Here is a 22,300-nt window from a genome sequence, read left to right as displayed (position 1 = left end):
TAGTTATTTTATACTTTCACAAGTTAAAAAGCTATACTGTCTTTCTTTGAAGTTCAGTGTTAATAATCATATTGGTATTTAAGATCATCTTATGTTACCTTTGGGTAAATAAAGTGCTTGATACACAGCCTCTCCCTCAACCCCAATGAATCAGAGAGTCAGAAATTAATTTGAACAAAAACCTTCAAATCTGTTACCCTTTGCTCCCACCTCTTACTGGAACTCAAGGTAAGATAGTTTTGAATAACTATTCATCTACATGACAGCTTTCCTTTGTTCATCTCTTTGCAGGCTGAGTTAAAAAGCAGGTCTCTACTCTACTGACACAGTAAGAAACTTCTATAACTTTGGGTATAGATCAGAAGGATAAAGAATGGTGCTTTCTCCTACATGCTATCACAATATTTTGTCTCTGATCCTTAGTACGCTTAGCCTGGGAGTGCCAGGAATCAGGTATCCTACTAGGAATAGGAAAGAAGGGCTTAACTTTTCAGGACGAAGAGCAAGAAGGACTGTGGTAGAAAGCTCTCTCTCTAGATATAGTGGCCTATTCGTGTGACTGTGGGTATGAATCGAGAAAGGGACAGCACTGGCTGCAGAGGTCTTGAGAGGAATGTGAAAAAAAATTACACATGAGGTCTCTGCCTTATGTTTTCACTCTAGGGACAGGATAACAAGGGGGGAATTGGTTGTTAAAACACTAACATCTCTTGTATATATAAAGTAGACTGCGATTCTAAGGATGTATAAAAATTACCTTTTTCACAGTTTTATCTGGTTCAAGAGCAATGTCGGGAATGTTTGCATCCACCATCAAGGAAAACAAGTTCAAAATCAGATTAGAATACCTAGAAGACAATGGGACAGAAAAAAAACAAAATAGCAATGTGTTAGAATTCTGCAATTCTTCCTTGTAATAAGAACACTCCTACAAATACTGGTAGCTAGATCTTTATAATAATTACTATTACTCCTATGGAGAATAGAGTGTGGGACTATTCAGCAGCTGTCTCAATGAAAATCAAGTCCTGAAAAAATATCTTATTCTGGGCTCCTGATAGAATGCCTTTTCTAGGTGCCACACTGTGGAACAAACTTTTGGAGTAACCACCTAAGAATGACATTCATCTCAGTTTCTAGTAAGTATGTTCTTTTTGAAGGGGTCTAAGGAGAATCACTTCCTACAGAATTAGCATTTTACTAAACAATGAAGATTTGTCTTTGCAAACTGATGACAAGACTCGCCACTCGAAGGCCACTTCAGTGTGTCATGGGTACATGAGCAGGAGAAATGCTGTCATCCCACTCATCATTCATGAGTATCCTCCAGGGATGCTAATCCCCACTCTAGGAACTACAGCGACTGGTTTGCATAGAAGCAATCCTAAGTAAAGCAGAAAAGAGCTAGTAGTCTACTGTTAAAAATGGGCAGGATATTTAAATAGTATAATTTTTGGATTAAGCTGACCCCTCCATGAACTAAAGGTTTATCCTCGCCAGTCCTCAGACTTTTCATCTTCCTCCAAACAAGGAGAAAGAATGTCACTATTTCAAATGCTCGTTTTCAGAGGCAGGGCCTCATGGGGAAAGGTGTACACAGGTGTGCACTGGGCACAATCCTCCTCCAGCTCCAGAATACTCTCTCCTTGGGCAGTTATGCTCTCAGTGGTCCCTTAGCACGACAGTAATAAAAGGAGATTCAGATGTGACTTTGGGGACAGCTGTGAGTAAATAAAGCTTTGGTGTCAGGCAATGAAGGCTTTTAGCTTGTCTCGGTAATAAGTGTCAACACAAGCGCCTTGCATTGTCTTCTCTTGGGGAGGGAGGTCAGGATTTCCGAGGTCAGGAGTCTTTATTCCAGCCATATACCTATCCACAATATAAAAAAGCACAACCTGTTACATAAAAATTATCTAATACTTGAACTGTAATGATAATGGAAGTTGTAGACAAATATGAGTATCCATATGAACCTCAAATGACTATTTTATCATCATTTTTGGATTTCACATTGCCCACGAAAATCAGAGGTACTATAATGAAAACTGCTACCTTGATGTAATCTTCTAATCAAGTTAGGCCCTAACTCACTTCTTTTTAAAAAAAAAGTTAAATACAGGTAACCCCCATGCAACATGGCACTTCTATAATACGGTTTCACTCTAACACAGTTCAAGAATTTGGGAAAACCCTCGTACAACATGGCATCCTAGAACACGGTTTCACTCTAACATGATTTGAGAATTAGAGAAATCCCCAAATAACATGAAACGTAATAGAGCTTTTAAGAGCAAAAAATATCTCATTCGAAATTAGGGAAATCCCCGAACAACATGGAACCTAGTAAGAGCTTTTAAGAGCAAAAGATATTTCATTTGAAATTAGGAAAATCCCCGAACAACACGGAATGTAATAAAAGCTCAGTAGTGATGACTAAGAAAACATTATTTAGTACATATTAACATGTATTAACATGTTATACTTTTGGTGAACATTGCTTTAGTAAAGATACTTTTCTCAATTATAAAAATATAATAGTATGGTTTTTTTTAATTTTTGGAACCTAACCCCCTTTTTTGTACTAGTTCTTTGTTTCATACAACCCGGATTCACATAACACGGCTTTTTTTTTTTTTTTTAGGGACCTACCAACCGTGTTATATTGGGGTTAGCTGTAGTTAAACAGCTTTCACCCAGCTTTGAGTCACTGACTTTCTTGTGGGAACTGATAAAAAGTGTATCACAGATGTTATTCCACTTCTACTCATATTAATTTTATTCATTCAATCAACAAATATTTACTGAGTACTCACTCTATACACTGCTCTAGGCACTAAGGATATAGCGGTGAACTGAACAAACAAGGTCCCCACATTCATGAAGCTTACATTCTAGAGGAGGCTGGGCACTCACAAAATAAACTGATAATTTAGTATCTAGTTGACTGGTAAAAGATTTTTAAAAAATAGAGGAAACAGGGAAATGGTCAAAGACTGATGGAGTGGGGAGAGGAGTCATCTTAAGGAGGTATGACTTTAAGTGTGCTGAGAAGCAACTGAGTGGAGTGACACACTCAGATATGCATTTTTGAAAGCTCACACCAGCCATCTTGTGGAGACTAAGAAGGGAGGTAGGGGAACTACTTCACAGATGTCCACATAGAAAAGAAATAATATTGAGGTTATCAGGCTTTATTTTGGAGATGGAGTGGATGGCACTTGCTGATGGTTTCAGTAGAGGAGATAGCATAGAGGGACTAAATGTCACCAAGGATTTAGCCTAAGTATAACAATAGGAAATGATGGTTATTTAACAAATAATAAAGAGTGGATGAAGGAAGAACAGGACTTGTGGCATAGAATCAAGAATTCCATTTAAGACATAGTCAGTTTCAGATGCTTACTAGGTTCTTAGCAAAGATGCCAAGTAAGTAGGCAGATAAATCTCAGAGGAGGTATCAGGGCTAATGGTTTTCAACGTCATTAGCATTTAGATCCTATTTAAAGTTACAAGACTAGATGAAAATGCTTGAGGACAGAGATTAAGGGGAAAAAGATCCAAAATTAAACTCTTTACATTGGTAATGGGATTTCTAGGCAGTTCAATATGTAGAGGTCAGGCAGAAGATGAAAGAAATCACCAAAGAACCAGGAGTGGCCAGTAAGGCAAAAAGAAAACAGGAGAGTGGGCTCCCCCACACGTAAGAAAGGTTTTTAGAAACAAAGACGTGATCAACTATGCCAAAGCTGCTAGAAGAAAAAGTGGCCACTGAATGTGGGAGAGGTAACTGTTTATCTTGATAAAATTAGTTTCTACAGCAGAGCAGGACTGGAAGCCTTACTAGAGAAGGCTGAGGAAGAAAAGGAAGCAAGTAAGTGGAGACAGTGAGAACGGAACTTTTTAAAGTACATGTGCTGTGAAGGAAAGTGAAGAAATAGGGCAGCAGTACTGTATTTAGCAATACCCCTGGCCTCTCCACTAGGTACCAGTGGCACTCACCCAGCTGTGACAACCAAAACTGTCTCTAGACAGTGCAAAATGTGCTTTTGGGGGTGGGTGTGGGTGGGGGGATGGTGGTAAAATAGCTGCCAGTTGAGAACGATTGATTTAAAACCAATGGCGAGAATATCATGACGATTGGATTTTCTTCAGTAATACATACCCGTTGCACCGCACACATGAAATAGGAAGGCAGACAGTTCTGATGAAGAGTTGGAGTTTCAGCAGGTGAGGTTATAGGACTGGATTAAAAATGCTTGAAAGAGTTTAGAGGAAGGGGCAGTAAGAGTGTAGGGCCATAAAATTCAATGGGGAAAGGAGGAAAGTGAGGATATGAAGTAGATTATAAATGGAAGTATCAACGAGGTTTAAGACTTGTAGAAATGAGAACACATTCAGAAAGAGCTGCAAAGGATAGGTGTTGGTCAGAGTGGAAAGCTTGGGATCGAGATTTGTGGAGGGCTAAATTTACTAATACTGATGAGAGGGAGTGGCCAGTGTTGGCTCTAAACGAGGAGGACAAGGCCCTGAGAGGGCAGGGCATGGCTGGACCATCCATGTGGATGCTGAAGTCAGTATCAGTTGTGAAGAAGACAATGAGAGTTCTCAGTGAATGAGAGTGACTGGGAGATAGGCAGATGTGGACAGTAATATCTGAAGGTGTGATCTCATGGTGCGTGTATGTCTATGCTTTCCTTCTTTAAGAAAAAAATAAATAAATGGCAAGAGAAGAAACAGTTTGGATGTGGCAACAGGGAGCAAGAAGGGCCTCGAAGCCTCTCTCTAAGCGTTGTGGTATGTAGGATATGGAAGTAAAGGATCTGCCTGAGAAGGCTGCAAAGACCAAGGTGTCAGCAGAGTACAGCCAGCTGCTACGTATTATGTGATTAAAAAAAAAGGTGCTTTTTCCATGAATCCTCAATTATTCATACTCTGCTTTGTTGATTATATACATTTTCTCCCAATTTTGCCATAGCAGAATCTCAGGAATCTACACAGGGAGGGGAATACAAGGCTCAATTTTGAAAGATGCATTTCAGAGGTTCTCAAATGGCTGCCCATTATGATTTACCAGAGGAACTTCTTGAAAATATCAGCACCTAGCCCCAGTCCCCGATGGATTAAGCCTGATGGGGCCCAGAATGGCCCCTCCCTCCCAATGTTCCCCAGGTGATTCTAATGGGCAGGCAGGATCCATGTTAAAATGTCTGCCTTTATGCATAATGTGTTTCTTTTTCAAAAGGCAAATATTAATTTGTTCTGCATTATACGCTGGTTTAAATCTAACCACTCATCTTTCTATTATTATAGCAAAGGGAAACAGAATATAAAGAAATATAAAATAGAACAATCTAGAAGCTTAAACATCCAGTTACTTTATGGATAATTTTCACTACCTTAACTGTATTAATCTTTTTATATCTGTTGCCATTAACCTGCATTTTCCATTTAAGACAGAACAAGTGACCCAAAACATATAGTATGTATTAGTCATTCAATATCCTACCCAGAAAAATGTATTTAAAGGTTACTAATATTCTTTAAAACCATTATCAAAATATATATAATGTTATGTTTAAAAAAATAATGATAGAGTGGGAAAAGTGTGCAAAATCAAATCTAGAGAAAGATGTAAGGATGGATGTCATATAATTTAGATTTTTTAAAAAGGGTTGGATTGAGTATAGAGTTCAAGAAAAATGTATTCTTTCTCTTAGCCATGTACACCAACCACCATGCTACCCACTGCATGTAAAGATGGTCTACATTTTCCCGTAGAAACCTTCAACATACTAAAAACAGAAATGCATTTAACTACAATTGAGATTCTTACAGTGATTCACAGGTCTATTTCCAATACAACCTCTCCAGTTTGCATGCAACAAATACCAAACTGGACTCCTATTAAAAAAAAAAGCTTTATTTAATAATTGTACTACATTGAGGAGGGAAAACAATGACATTAATGATGAAAGACAGTGCGATCAATATATTCACTGCTGTTTGGTGACTAGGCAAACAAACTTTTGTCTATCAGGTTAATTCCTAAGTCCTAAAGGAAATTTTTACTAACTATTCTAAAATACAACATTTAAAAAAAATGTTAAACATAATAGTAGGGTCCAGATAACCACAATTGAAGCACACTGAACTTAAAAAAAAATAAAACAATTCTTATGAAGACTTAACATAAAATTATTTAATCTCTTTGCGATTTTTCTCAACAGTGAAGAAAAGTCAACTTTGGCTCCACATTAATAAACTGTCTCTGTTTTCCCATGCCACAGAATTGCTACTAATCCATTATCAATGACAGTTTATAAAGCGCAGTGCTTTCTTTCTGCTTTCAATAAGATAGAGCATCTTTGACATTTCTCTAGTTATCATATCATATCATCCTGTCTGCCTGCTCACTGAGATCGCCATGGTTCCATCTAGTTTTCTGTAGACTTTGACTATTTTAAATTAAAAAATCCCAGATATTAAAGTAGAACTCTCAATCCTCTGAAGTTGCTTCTGCATCACCAGGCGAATCAAAAGAACACTGATCTTCTCATTATTCCTTTAGCATTTCTGGAAAGTGAAACTGAGCCACTGTGCCATCCAAAGGATAAAGAAGGTGGTCGTTTGTAAAATGCATGTTAAGAGTTTGTGGCATGTGATAAAGAATGAGTTACCAATGAAGGCTTATTAAGTCAATGCACAGATTAAACCTGATTAATGTAGGACAGCCATTTTCCTACAACCAACAGCATCAACATTTGCTAGACACATAGCTTCACCCTGGATATGAAGCAGAAATTCTGGGGGTTCTCATACAAATACAGAAGTATCTCATTCAATGAACACACACTGAGTGTCTATATTCTAACCACTCTATATGAGTAAATGAGGTTAGAGACAAAATAGAGCCCCCATATATAGGCAACTCACTGTCTGTGGCTTGTATTTTCACCTGGAAGAGCATATGTGTCTCCTAGGCTGGGATTTTCAGCTAGACTAAGAATATCCATTTTGAAGAGTTAGGTTGAAAACGGAGTTAGAGACAAATGATCCTGTCATTTCTGACTAATCATCAGAGCTATGTCCTGAATTTAACAAACAAAATTTTTTTGTTTCCTGACGATATATGTTCATTCCTAAGTAAACTAGGATGAAGGAAGCAGACAGATCGTGGCATTGGAGGAAAAAGGAGAGAGAGAGAAAACCCAACATTTTTTTTTTTTTTTTTTAGTAAAATGACTGATGAGGTGCTAAAGAGAGACAAAATCATTGTAACGTTTATTCTTCATTCATTTAACAAACTTCTAAATGCTCCTGATGAGCAAACAAAACGAAGGCTGATAACAGTGCTAAGGAATAAAAATGACTGTGTTGATATCACTCTAAATAAGCTAAATGCTTCATTGATAAAGAAGTGGGACTCAGCTAGGGAGAAGAAAAATAACCCAGCTGGTGATTACAACCCTTCAAGGCTGGCCTTGGGGAGATCTGAATGACAGGAAGCTATTTAACATTTTCTCTATCCCAGCACTGCCAAAGAACACAGTATATTTTATTAAAATGATTTCAATCCACTGATTTTGAAGCCTCCATCTGCTTAATTTTGTGTAATGCCAGCTTCACGTTTGGTGAGATTTAGCAATCAGATAATTAATGGGAAAACAAGAAATTCTATCTTTTTTCCTTTAATATCCAAGTGTTTATCAAAACAGACATCAAATGTACATTAAGAAATATTGTTGCCTATGTCATTCTGAAAAAGAATGACGCTAATGAATGTATACATTTGAACAACTCTATTTTTCTTGCTCTATGAAATGAATGTACCAAAATTCTCTATGTCAAGCAAATCAACTTACCTTCGAAGGTGGAGAAAAGCCGTGTAACACTGTTTACGGAACTCCTGGTACTGCTCACTTTGCGTGCCCCCCATTCCTTCCACCATTTCTTTATTCAGCTTCATTGGAGGAGGAAGAGGCTTTGGATCCCGGCCCAAGATGTATCCAAAGTCTATGTGGAAGAGTTTGCCTGGATGTTGATAAGAAAATCATTTGTTTCCAGAATTATCTTAAGGAACTGGGAAGGGGATATGTCATACAATTGGTAAAGTGGTGTCTCTTCATAAGTCTACCAAATTGTTTGATCCTCTAACCCCAGGCTTGGGAGTGGCCTTCATAGCAAATTTTAGTTCGTTTCAACCCACATTCATTCAGATGAAATTACACTTAACATCATCCCACAGAGACATTAATTTAAAAATTTAAATCCTACTTTTAGATGCCCACAATCAGAGACAGCCAAAGCCTGGACAAGGTATTACCATAAACAATATCTTGCAGCAAATCTCTCATGCCGAAGCTTAAGCTAACTACCCTTCATACAGCAGGCCATTTCTTTTAAGTATTCTTAAAACGAATCCTTCCTTTAACTTATTACCATTCTTCACCCCAAACCCCCACCAAAAAAATCCTCCAAATTTCAAATTACATTGTTAGCTCCATCTAAACCATTTCTAACTAACATGTGTCACTCGTTAAATTCAGACTAAGAAACCAAGCACGATAGTCACATCTGCAAGAGCTGAGTAGAGCTGCTGCGCCCATGAAGACAAACCCTGGAGCAGTCACCCTAAACTCATAGACCAGATATCAAGAATGGGATCATTCACTTTACAGAATGACTCACCACAGAATTCATAAAGTATCTTGTGATTTACAGGTAGGTATAAAGTAGCCATACGTTTTAACACAAAAAGCAACCCCAAGGATCCTACAATTTAAGATCCATGCAGGCAGGGACTTATATGCCTATTTGTGTGTCGCTGTATCCCCAAGCTCAGAATAGTTTCTGGCACATAGTAGGCACTCGTTGAATGAAGGAATGAATTCATTTAAAAAGCCAACTTGCCCACTCTTGTTTACCTTGTAATACATTATGACCTGTTTCATCTGGAAACCAATCCTCAATCGCGTATTTGAGAAGCTTACCTTTTTCCTTCCTCCTCAATGGTCACCAGCGAAAAACTTTTCTTCCTGAGCTGCATGTGTTGGGTTTTTGCACACTTCTGCTATCTTACAAAATATTTATATATATTGATTATACCCATTCAGATGTTACCTATACCCTCTTCTGTCTACCTCTTTCTTTGAACATTATTACTCTTCTCTGTGAATTTTTATACTCCATCATTAGATCACTGTGGGGAAATATAAAACAATGGGCACGGAACTGACTCTGGTTGTAGTAATGAAGTCCTAGGTCCAAAGATCAATAGCGTTGCACAGACAGGCACGCTGAGCCGGTAGTACAACTATACTTTAGTACAACTGACACCTCCACGTCTCACTTGATCAAGCACGTGACTTTGAGCAATTGGTTTAGTCTTTCTAAACTGCAAAATAGGTTAATACTGATAATTACTTCATAAGGCAGACTTAAAAGAGATGACCTATCTGATATTTAATATGGTACCTGGTATGCAGCAAACAGTCTAAATGGTAGCTGTCATTATTCCCAAATAAGTTATAAATGGGTCTGTCAAGCAAAATAACTACCTAGAAAACCTCACTTAAGTCAAGAGTGGCTACAGCTATAGCCGTGCCCCATTTTAGAAGTTATTTCCCTAACTCAGAGAAAAAAGCCATTTTAGTCTGACTACAAAACTAAAATCAAGCTATTCAATATCTACTGACCAGGTCTCTTAAATGTGATTGAAAATGTTTATCTTAAATACTTCAAACATTACTTTTTTTAAAAAAATATTTTAAATACTGAACTTCATTCGATATAAGTATTAATAACTACAATTTTAAAGATGTTTAAAATATACTGAATTGATATTTATATGTCCTTTATGCCTGAGATCACAACTGGCAGTAACTAATAAAATTAAATGTTAAAGGTATAAGCAATCTTATTTTTTGCAATGCTTTCATGCATCTTTCTTACAAAGAAAAACTAAATAATATATTTTGAAAATGAGAAAGAACTCAAAAATCTACCGAGGCCTGATAAAAAAAAAAAAAAAGTCTAAATTTTAGGCAGTAATGAAATTAAAGTAAAATTCAAGATAGATACTGGGACTATGTTCACACAACAGTAAAGAAAACTAGATTGCAAATTATCTGGAGTTGACAGAAGTTGCATTAAATTTGGGACATAGTGTTCACACATAAACAGTAGCTTACATATGAATGCTTATATAACAAGTATTCAAAGATTTAACCACTACCATCAGCCAGCTGCAAAAAAAGTAACCATTGCCAATGGAACCACTGCCCTGAAAACAAGATTTATCCAAACCATGTCCTGTCTTCCTGTCTTTTTTTTTTTTTTTTTTTAAAGCTTATATAGGCTTTAAATGTTCTATTCAAAATAGAGAACTGGTGAAAGTTCCATTAAGAATTTTTAAGAAAATGGATCTATCTATTATAGTAAATGACAAATGGGGACATAAGATGCGAAGAAATAATAATTAGAAAGATACCAAGGAACCTACAGAAAACTGGAAAATGGTTTTGTTCCCCACCCCTCCAAAAATAACAAAGGCACTAACAGCTTTGCTAAATGGTTCCTCCAGCTCACACTAGAGCTACCTAAATCTGCATACATTTCGTAAGCAGTTATTAATGAAGCTTCTACCTCACCTATTTCTACTCAAACACATTAGCTAAGCGCATATTAAAATTATTTGTTTACTTATCTTTCTCCCTTACACTAAACTGTTAATGAACAATTAAGAGTTGTATCATCAAGAATCTTCTTTTATTTATTTTTGTTATAGTTCTGAAACCTAGGATAGTTCCTATCAGACAGGAGTACTCAATATGGCTAATTTGCATTTATTTAACCAATCACATCTTAATTTTACGTTTACAACTTAGATAACTTTTAATAACACTGAGAAACCTGAACATTCTTATGAAAAGTTTTGTTTTAAAATTTTTTGTGTCTTCATTTCCATGAAGATCTACAATAAAAATAATAAGAGGCCAAATCTGGACCATCTGGATGCCGCTTTACTAATTGGTAGTGTCCTGTGATTTCAGTGCTTTTCACTGGGTTAGTATCAAACAGCAAAGCTACTTTAATTGTGTTAGGCTAATACTAACCAAAGCAGAATTGATATTACATGACAGCATCCTGAACAATGGAGGTTATGAAGTAGTTCAAGTTGAGAAAAGTGTTGTAAGAATATTCATGTGGGATATGATATTAACAGCACTCTGAACTCAAATTCACTCTGCAGGTGACAATTTAATTTCAATATTACTTCTGTCATATTACTATTGTTAGAATAAATTAAGCCATTTGTAACATGACTTAATTTATAAATTTGTTTTTATTTTACAGTCATGTAAGAGTAGATGTACAAAAAGTTAATAATCAGGTTTTATGTTTGCAAACATTTAAGATTGTAAAACACAGTATTCCAACACAGGGGGATTCATTTCTATTGAAAACAGTTCTGTGTATTACTCAAGATTGAAAAACACCTTTTCAGAATCCCCAAATAGGCTTCAGAGGTCTCTAAACACAATGAAATCAATTTCGGGGGAAAATCCACAGAGTTCACCAAATTCCCATGTGAAGTCCATGATTCCAAAAAGATGAGAAATTAGTTTTAGAATAAAGAATTTGAGAATTGTCGGACTCACTGGGAAAGCATCATCTCCTAATCTCTTTAAGTTTAAAGGAATATGTTATCGTTGAATTTGGTGAAAAGTCCATTATCAACTTCTATTAAGGATTTCATTGACTTCAACTATACGCGTATCCTCTGTCTAACTAGCTAAGCACTTCATTTTGTGCTTTACTCTCATTCTGGAGTCCCCATTTATTTTCTACCTTGTTAGACAAACACCATTCTACTCTTCCAAAGGTAAAGAGATGAGGAACATACATTATTATAGGCACAGATAAACTTCCTTTGGTTTTATTTCTTTAAATAACATTGCTTTGTTCCAGTATAATTACTAAGGATACTCGCACTTGAGTAGATAACCTATCTGACCAATCTTTAATTCAAAACTGCCACCCTTAATAAGCCACGCTATCCTAGTATCAAATGATATCAGTCATCACACATGGCTTTAGTTAATGGGTTCTATGCATTTAATAGGAAACTCAGCCCCACTTTTCTTCATTTCATTACAGGCATTACTGGAATTCCAATGTCAGTTATGCACCACTGCTTACAAATGAATAGTGTATTTCTATCCTTCTTATAGGAAAACTCTCAAAGAACAGGATTACTGCTTAATTATAAGGTATAAAAAATGCAGTACCTAACAATGAAACCATTATTATACTTTGCAAGTCGAAGAGTCATGTATTTTGAAAAGAGGCTATTAACGTGTGTTTTTTTAAATTATCCTCTTATATACCAAAGGGAATGGCTCTTTTAAAGTTAATATCTATAGATAAAACTTGTCAGGACTTTTAAAGTGCACTTCATGAAATTAAGAAGAAATGATTAATTAAGTAATGCAGGAAGTGTGGTCTTATTCGAATCTATTACCTTAAATAGTCAAGAGGTAAAGAGTACATAAAACAAACTGAATGTTGACTGTAAATTCCTCCTTATGTCCCCGACTTGTTATACAAAGGGAATAAGTGGAGTTAATTTAATTTTCCTGTTATTTGCATAAATGACATGAACTTATTTCTAAAATTAGTTCAAGACATTTGTAGTTTTAGGATTAAAGATAATAGATACTGCTGAAATTAACAGTATTTCATAGCAGAGTTTTTCTAAATTTCCATTTTGTCTATCTAATAATTAAATGCGACCATCTTGAAATTGTTAATTATTCCAGTTTCAGACCTCTGCTTACTCCACATCTATTTGACTTTCTTCTTGTTTCCTATACTCCATCCCTAGTGTTTTGAAAATCCGACAAAATTCCCAAATTAAAAAATTCTTCCTGCCACTCAACTTCAGAGTAAGTTTCCCATTCTCCCAGTGATTCTGTATACAACCTGACATGTTACTATTTTTCCAAAAATGCCTTTCTATCTCATGTGAATGTTGCATCGTTCCTCTTGTCCTACCATAAAACCTAGAAACAAAGATGGTGGCGAATAACTATTTATTGATACAATGGAACCTGTATTTTTGGAATTAAAAATGCTCCCTGTACCTACATTCCCAATGCCGCAATACTTATGATATACTTGGTTACAGGTATCTCTCAATTATAGTTAAAAGCATAGAAATGATGAAATATTTTTCAATAGTTTTTGAATAATACAGAATAAGACATACGTAAGTACAGATTAGTACAGACATTCCAATTATCTGCTAAATGTTTCATATAATTTATTATTTCACATTCAACTGTTAAGATGGCTTCTTATGAACAGTGACAAAAGTATGCTAACTGATGAAAAGGGGACAAACCATGTCTACAAGACCATATATATGACTATACAGTCTATTTCCATTAAGAAAAAAACAAATTTTTAAATGTTATATATTTTTTCTATAGTCATTAACCATTGAAGGTTTTCCCCCTGAAATACTCTTTTCTTCTAGAGAACTGTTTAATGTCTAAAGCAGAATAGTAACCCCTTGAAGATGAAAAACAATGGCCTTCAATGAGCAATTCTAAAATATTTTGGTCTCGGGACCTTTTAAAAGTATTAATTAATTTAAAACTAGTAAGTCAGTAAGATTTTAACATAATTTGTTTTTTAAGAATAACTTTTCTAAAACAAAAAAATAATTTAGTGGGAAGAGTGTCATTGTCTTACATTTTTGCTCATCTCTTTAATGTCTGGCTTTATAGAAGACAGCTGGATTCTCCTATTTGCTGCTTTTATCAATCCATTATGATATGTAGTTTCGATTGAAGTAAAAGAAGAGAATCCAGCATCCAAATAGATAAATTTTAAAAAGGGAAAATAATTTTAATAACTATTCAGATAATTATGGATAGTTTCTTTGAGACTAAAACAAATTTTCAGGTCCTACCGTATCTACTGAATCAGAAACTCTGAACCTGGAGCCCATCAGTCTATTTTAACTCATTCTCCAGGTGGTACTGACACAGGCCAAAACTTAAGCTTCTGATCTACTTAATACTGACTAATACAACTCTCAACTTCACTTAGGTCATTGTGGAGGACACAGTGGCAAGATGAATTAGCTAAATGAACTCAGGGTTACACTTACCCTGTATTGTATTTACAACCATATTACCTTAAAATTTGACACATTTTTTGTTCTAGGGGTTACTAAGAAAATGTATCAACTTTTTAATAATCTGGTTTATGGTTGCCAGTTTATAGTTGAACTTTGAATGCTTTAAAGGACATCAAAAGTTACCTTTTCCCCAAATTGTTCACTGGAAAGCAAAACACAGTGTCAACCCAGCATTAAGGAATACATCACCTGATAAGAAAACTTACACAAAAAAATTTAATATTCAAATCTACAATTTTATTTCAATGACTGAATTAAGCTTTGCCATATGAAAGGTGATCCAAAAAGAGGCAGAATGATTTCCCTCCACTATCTGACCTCAGATCAATTTAACCAGCCTATATATTAGCAGGAAAGACATTGTTTATTTCAGCTACTGGGGCTTTCACTAGAATGCATTTTTCTCCATTTGACTGTCCATTTGCAATACCTTCTTCATGAGTCAGCCTAAGTTATTTTCTCATGACATAATTTCTACATTCTTAGGATCACAGAATATAGCACCTAATCATTTTTCATTACTTCCTTTTTTAAAATTTTATTTCTTATATTTGTTTCAGGTGTACAAAACAACATAGTGATTAGATATTTACACCCCTCACAAAGGGTGATAAGCCCTCTCTCCCCAAGTACTACCCCTCTGACATCATATATAACTGTTACAATAACTGTTATAACTGTTCAGCTTCAGGTGTACAGGGCAGTGGTCAGGCATCTACACAATCTATGAAATGATTCCCTGGATCATAATCAAAATGCCAAATGTTAACGACAAAGAGAGAATCTTGAAAACATCAAGAGAAAAGCAGTTAGTTACCTACAAGGGAACCCCCAGAAGACCCTCAGCTGATTTCTCAACAGAAACTTTGCAGGACAGAAGGAATTGGTAGGAAATATTAAAAGTGATGAAAAGGAAGGATCTACAACCACGATTACTCTACCCAACAAGGCTGTCATTTAGAATTGAAGGACAGATAAAGAGCTTCCCAGTCAAGAAAACACTAAAGGAGTTCATCACCACCAAACCAGCATTACAAGGAATCTTAGACAGACTTCTTTAAAACAAACTTTTTTAAAAAGCCCACTTGCAAAAACCATTTACATTTTCCTTATCATAAGGTTTCAGTAACCATGAGAAGACTGACTTCTTAATACTGAATATTCAAGAAACTTTCAAAAGATCAGATTTTAAATAATGTCTAAAAAGAAAACCGTTCACATGAAGAAAAGTCCTCCTCCTTATTTAAACATCTGAAGTAATGATCAATAGACTAAAAACATATTTATGGATAAAAAGGGAAGGTCGTATGTTTCTGGCTCTTTTTTGCATACATCAACTGAGAAAAAAACAATTAAACTGGTAAATAACAGTCTGTCCATAGTCTATAATAACAAGAGAGACAAGAAACAGATTTTTCATGAAATCCTAAGAGTGGATAAAAATTACATTAAAAAAATAGTTCATTTATTCATTCTAAAAGCACTTACTGGGTGCTTACTAAATACATAAAACTTTTTATATCCCTTTTTCTCATTTCCCAAAGAATAAACAAGCACATTAAGACAATAAGTATGTACTTTTAGGTTTTATAGTATAATCTACCTAACTGAATAACTTAAACACAAACAGCTAAGGAGGCACCATTTGAATAGTAACTAAGTTCCTTCTATGTAAGAAGATTTTGAACACCATAAGCAACTAAAAAAGAAAAACAAAGTACGTTTCTAAAATATCAAAATTTACCTTAAAACACAGAAACATTAAATTAATGATTAAATTGACTGCCTTCTTTTACATAAAGCTTCTTATACTACTGAAATAAAGAGCCACTCAAAAGAGAATTTAAAAAGCAGTAACTTAAAAAAGTTTGGCTTTTAGGGTGGGAAAGAGGAATTTTTTAAATAAATTAATGATCTTATCTCTAAAATTACGATTCCAAATATCAGCCACATAAGTCAAAAATGGAAAGCATTCTTATTTCTTAATGGCAAAACAAACGAACAAAACCATAATAGCTACCGTTTTCCCGAAAATAAGACCTAGCTGGACCATCACCTCTAATGTGTCTTTTGGAGCAAAAATTAATAAAAGACCTGGTATAAGACCAGGTATAATATAATATGTAATATAATATAATACTGGGTTTTATATAAGACCAGGTCTTATATTAACTTTTGCTCCAAAAAACGCATTAGAGGTGATGGTCCGGCTAGGTCTTATTTTCGGGGAAACACGGTATGTGCTCAGTACCACAAAATCACTGAAAATTCTAATATATTACGTATCTAATTCAACCCTCATACCACCAGGAAAGACGTTCTATTATTATTTACATATTGACTCAGAAGAGACTGAGTCAATATATTAGATAACTTATGCAAAGTCACCCAAAGGTGGCAGGGCAGTTTAAACCCAAAGAATTTGACTTTAGAGCCTGACATATTAACCTATGTGGGATGTTCCTAAGAATTAAAAAAGGAAATGAACCAATTTCATATAAAAGTAAGGTAAAGATTAGGATAGGAAGCATTAAAATTTTTTTCCAATTAGGATAACAATAAGAATGACTATTTTTCTTTACTCTGAGCTTTCTGACAAAAGGCTCAGAGTATTACTCTGAAATGCCATGACAAAAAGGCCACCATTCCTCCCACTATACAAATGAGACTAATTCAGATTAGAAGGGCCATACTTAGGACCTACAACTAACTTTCCAGGTACTACAGATACTTAGCTCCTTGCTTTCATTTGCGAACGTTTTTTAGGTATTTATATATTGATTTTATATGTTCATTCTATCATTAAAGTTTGTAAACCATAAACAATGAACAATCCGGGGCCTGGGTCTAAGGAGAGCCCGGAAGCGGCACTGCTGCCGCTACTGTCTCGTCAGCGGCCCCTGACCCCCTCCCAGTACTCGTGATACCAAGGCCGCTGCCAGGGGTGAGAAATAGCCGTGGTTGAGCACCACATGAGCCGAGGGTTCGCGCTTTTCTGATCTCCCGGGCCTGGCCCACCTCAAGACATGAGTGGTGGATTGGCCCCAAGTAAAAGCACAGTGTATGTATCCAACTTGCCCTTTTCCCTGACCAACAATGACTTATATCGGATATTTTCCAAGTATGGCAAAGTTGTAAAGGTTACTATAATGAAAGATAAAGATACCAGGAAGAGTAAAGGGGTTGCATTTATTTTGTTTTTGGATAAAGACTCTGCACAAAACTGTACCAGGGCAATAAACAACAAACAGTTATTTGGTAGAGTGATAAAAGCAAGCATTGCTATTGACAATGGAAGAGCAGCTGAGTTCATCCGAAGACGAAACTACTTTGATAAATCTAAGTGTTATGAATGTGGGGAAAGTGGACACTTAAGTTATGCCTGTCCTAAAAATATGCTTGGAGAACGTGAACCTCCAAAGAAGAAAGAGAAAAAGAAAAAAAAGAAAATCCTTGAACCAGAAGAAGAAATTGAAGAAGTAGAAGAAAGTGAAGATGAAGGGGAAGATCCTGCTCTTGACAGTCTCAGTCAGGCCATAGCTTTCCAGCAAGTCAAAATTGAAGAAGAACAAAAAAAATGGAAACCCAGTTCAGGGGGTCCCTCAACATCAGATGATTCTAGACGACCAAGGATAAAGAAAAGCACATATTTCAGTGATGAGGAGGAACTTAGTGATTAAAATTGTATTTATTATGTAAATATTGTTTAATTTTTTTTTTTTTTAATATCTTGGAGTACCAAGTTTAGTTAGGACTAAAAATTACTTTAAGAATTAAGCATAAGAATACTTAGTACCAAATAATTTTTTACCATAAAATAGTTCAGAGGAAATTGAAAAGAAATTTAAAGTATCATGTTTCTATCTTGCCTTAGCAGAGCAATAAAAATCAAAATTTGCTAATAACCATTAATCTTGAAAACAGTTTATTTGAATAAAAAACAAAATACTATCATAGTAATGCTATTGTCATCCCAAGAAAAAAGATAGATGTTAAAAAGATTTGTTTGTTTCATTATAAAAGTTTATTCATGTCTGATTGGTTTACAAGAGGACTTTTAAAATAAATTTCATCTTTAAAACAAAAAAAAACAAAACAAACAAACAAACAACAAAAAAAACAATGAACAAGTGTTTCAGTTACATTGGTCTTCCCCCACCCCTCTGATTTTCAAAAATGAACTTGTCTCCAAAGTGTTGGGATAAACCCAAATCGTGTTTCATTTGAGTCCTGCCACAAATGATTATTCTGAATAAATTTAAAGCTTCCTCAAAAGACATCAGAAAAAAATCCATTTTTTCAATCACATTCACAACTTAAATTTTATGATTTCGTGCTTAAATAATGCTATATTAATGCATTAGTAAGTGAAATATCATTCACTCCAAATTTGCTTCAAGAAAACAATGTTATAATCGACCACATGAAAATACACTGACAAAGGAATTTAGAGTGTTGTATTTATGATGGACACACAGCACCCTCTGCTGTACAAAATGAAGAAAACATCAACCAAGCTAAAAGTATCGAAAACCAAATAAAACACGGGCAAAACAATTTCTTGGAAAACTGTAATTGAGACCCATATTTCACATTTTTGCACACTACCACTGTACAGATTTTGAAATTCTCTAGATTCAGTGAAGCATTTTCCTCTACACACTCCTGTTTCTCAGTCTGACCCTTTTCTGTCTCATCTATATTTACAGGGTGGAACAATGTATTGGGGTTAAGTCCCCAAAAGACCCCAGTGAAATGAAAACTGGGTGTCTCTTATCCTTGTTCTATCTCTCACACCAGAGAACCAAACACAGATGAATCAGTGGAACTCTGATTCCAATTCCAAACCACTTTCATCCAAAGCAGAGGCATAGACTTTAAACCTACCCAAAATGGCAAATAAGAACAGAAGACAAAAGATGCTGTATTTTGAAGAATGGAAGAAATGTTATTTTTCGTTTAAAAAACAAAACAAAACAAAAAGCTCCAGTAATAGAGACGACTGTACAGTTACATAAGATAACCTAAAGTTCTAAATTTTCAATGTTACAGTCTTTATTGAAGGTACAATGATCCCAAAATATACAATGGAAGATGCTTCATGGTACAAGCACTGACATGTATTTCTTGCACTGAACCACGTTTAAAATTCATTTTGAATATATAACAGTTGTCTAAAAGTTTATTTACCACTTATGTGTAATTAATATAACAAAACTGCTTTGAAATATATGGACTGTTAGTAAAAGATAACCAAAGATAAAAAATATTTGCAAATTAATCACCATAAATTTCTAAAAGTTGAAGAATGCATTATAATTCCATTGGCCTTGACAGAATCACACTTTCCTTATATAATCTAATTTTATTTAAATTAAACCTGAAAATTGAAAACATTTATCCTAGTGAAGATTTAAAATGCTAACTATATGATACACCTGGATGAAACATTACAAAGCAGTTAAGGAAAAAATAACACAAAGAAAGGCATTTTAAAAGAAAATGTGCCTCCTATCTAGCACATTTTAAGGTAAGTTTTGTTTTTAAAGATAAATTTGGAGCACCCTCTAGTGGAAAACTGGTAGCAAGAAACTTAAAGCTTCTGTTTCTGAAATTTTATAATTAAATTTCCATAAAACAAGGTAATTGGGACCTGGGCCACAAAAATAGATTAGGTAGACTCCTCATTCCAAATCTTACTCTTAAAATATCCTCATCAACACACAGGCACTCACACGCGCACGCACTCATGCGCGTCAGCACACATACGACACCAGTTCTAAGTCCAACAGAAAAGTTCTATCTTACCAATTTCCAAAAGAAAACACAAGTAAGACCTGTGACTATAACACCATAGATGTATGCTACTCTATATATTAAAAATTCCATTGTGGTTATAAAATGATTAAATCATAGAAACAAATGGAATCACTTTGGTAACCTAATACACATGGTTAGAAGATTCAACCAAAAAGAGAGCTAAGGAAGTAACACAGGAAAACTTCTTGAAAATTACAATTCTCTCCAAACACACTGTAACATTTTATAAATATCCTTTGCTAAACTAGTGAATTAGGTAAGAACCTCCGGGGCAATTTGATTACGTTCCTTCAGTCTTGGTTATGAAAGGTATTGCTTCGCCTTGACACAGACATGGTTCCCACGAACCACCTGTACTACAGATGATTTTTTTACATTAGCTATTTAAAATTGAATCAAAGAAATTGCAGACTGTGTGAATGAACAGGGCTATTCTATTAATAACTACACTACCCACTAGTATTATGTTAAATCCTTAGTGTCACAATTTGGGAGGAATATTAACAAAACAGAAAATGTCCTTACCTGAGAGACTATTTAATTAAGTAATTTAAAATCTATTTTCTGAGGCTGAAAAAACTTGAATTCTTTAGCTCAGGGAAGAAAAGCCTACATCCAAGAGCAGATATATCGATTCATTCATTAATGCGACACTGATTTATCAAACACTATGGCTAGCTGTAGTTCAAGTTCAAGGTTCTGGAGGCATGGTGGAAGCTGGGTGAACAAGGTCCCTGTTCTCATGGAACGTGCATGCTGAATGGGAGAAGATGACGATAGGAAATCAACAAGTGCCACGAGAGTCAGGATTTCTGCCTGCTCTGTTCATTTTGGTATTCCCAGCACCTACAACAATACCTGGCACACAGTAGGTGCTCAATAAATATTTATTGAATTATAGAAAAAAGATAACTTCAGCTAGTGATGTGTCGTATAAAGAAAACAAAATAGAGAGTAAAGGGCAGGGTGGGGTGGCCGGTATATGTTATTTCAGATCGGAGAATTAGAAGAGGCTTCCCTAAGGAAATGCCACTAGAATTTTAATCACCAAAGTGAGACTTGCAAAGATCTAAAAGAAGAGCTTCCCAGGAAGAGGAAACAAGGGCACGTGGCTGAGGAAAGAGTGGTTTGACATTTAAACATTCAGACTGATAAGTGTGGACAAACCATGGCTGCCATAGTGAAGAGTCAGAGTTTATTCAAATAGTTTGGGCAAAAGATGGTGGTGGTTTCAAATGGGGTCAAAGCAGTGGAAAGGAAGAGAGTGTAACTTCTTGACCTATTTGGGAGGTGAGGCGGAGACATGATTTGCTGGTAAGTTCAATATTGTGAGATGAGGCCAAGGGTTGTATTGAAAACTGACTCCTTACTCTGGTGCTTCAACAACTGGGTTGCTAAAGCTACTACTGAGATGGGACAACGAGATGAGGAGCGGGTTTTAGGCAGGTTGGTGGAGGAAGGGAACAACGTTTACAACTACCTATATAATTAAGAGTTCAAGTAAGCGATTGCACATTTCAGCGTGAAGCGATTAAAATGGATTGAGTTAGAGAGCTGTAGTTTGGTTGTTGTGTCCAGAGATGATGTTTAAAGCCACAGGGCCACAGAGTTATCAGGAAGAAAGGGGAAGAGAATGATTACTCCATGGAAAAGTAAAGAATTAAAGATAGAGGTAAAAGTGAGTTAAGTCTGATGAGGGTTTAATAGGAGAAAGAACACTTTAACATTCTAACTAGAGCTGTACAGTAAGTAAGAGACTGGACTTTCCACCAAAAAAGGCATTATGAGAAGCAAGGGCCAGATAGTCATCTAGAGGATTACTTACTTACAAAGGGTGGGAGTTTCTCCCAGATGCCCTTCAAAGGTACCATTTAAAGAGACTTTTAAGACTGTACGATTTATCTTCACTTATGCAAATAATTTTGTTATTCAGTAGATTCCCAGGTGAAAAATCAATGCCGTATAAAATGTATTATCTACTAGTAGCTTTTATATCTTACCTGTTTTTGTCAGCAAAAGGTTATCCAGGTGCCTGTCTCCAACTCCGAGTATATATGTGATCACACAATATCCAGCTGCAATAAGAGTTCAAAAAATTGTGAAAACCACAAGCAAATCAGGTTATACATCGCACTGAATATAAAAGCAGTTTGTGCTACTTTAATTTCAATTTGCTTACTACTATTTTTCATTTCTCATCTAAATTCTGAAATCAAACTTGTAATCTTCTTTGACTCTATGAAGAGTATATCACTTGAGACACTAAATAAA

General features: G+C 35.3%; 1 protein-coding gene and 1 pseudogene across 3 annotated transcripts in view; one reads left to right on the top strand and one right to left on the bottom strand.

Moving 5' to 3' along the window:
- PIK3C3 (phosphatidylinositol 3-kinase catalytic subunit type 3) overlaps positions 1-22,300 on the bottom strand; it is a 131,155-nt gene that overhangs the window by 18,060 nt on the left and 90,795 nt on the right. For 2 of the 3 annotated variants that reach the window (XM_019751746.3, XM_088797972.1), the window contains exons 21-23: positions 22,030-22,104; positions 7,863-8,031; positions 758-848 (exon numbers count right to left, since the gene is read on the bottom strand). In XM_019751746.3, coding sequence (XP_019607305.2) covers positions 758-848; positions 7,863-8,031; positions 22,030-22,104 — 335 coding nt within the window. Of the gene's footprint in view, positions 1-757; positions 849-1,611; positions 1,870-7,862; positions 8,032-22,029; positions 22,105-22,300 lie in introns of those variants that run through there. The other variant, XM_088797973.1, reaches the window with a different exon arrangement.
- On the top strand, positions 17,089-17,937 carry LOC148758420 (zinc finger CCHC-type and RNA-binding motif-containing protein 1 pseudogene; annotated as a pseudogene).

Source organism: Rhinolophus sinicus, chromosome 4 (assembly GCF_057876585.1).
Source record: "Rhinolophus sinicus isolate RSI-liver-muscle chromosome 4, RSI-T2T, whole genome shotgun sequence".
NCBI lineage: Eukaryota > Metazoa > Chordata > Mammalia > Chiroptera > Rhinolophidae > Rhinolophus > Rhinolophus sinicus.
The sequence above is the reverse complement of the archived record's forward strand: the minus strand, read 5'-3'. Positions and strand labels throughout refer to the sequence as shown.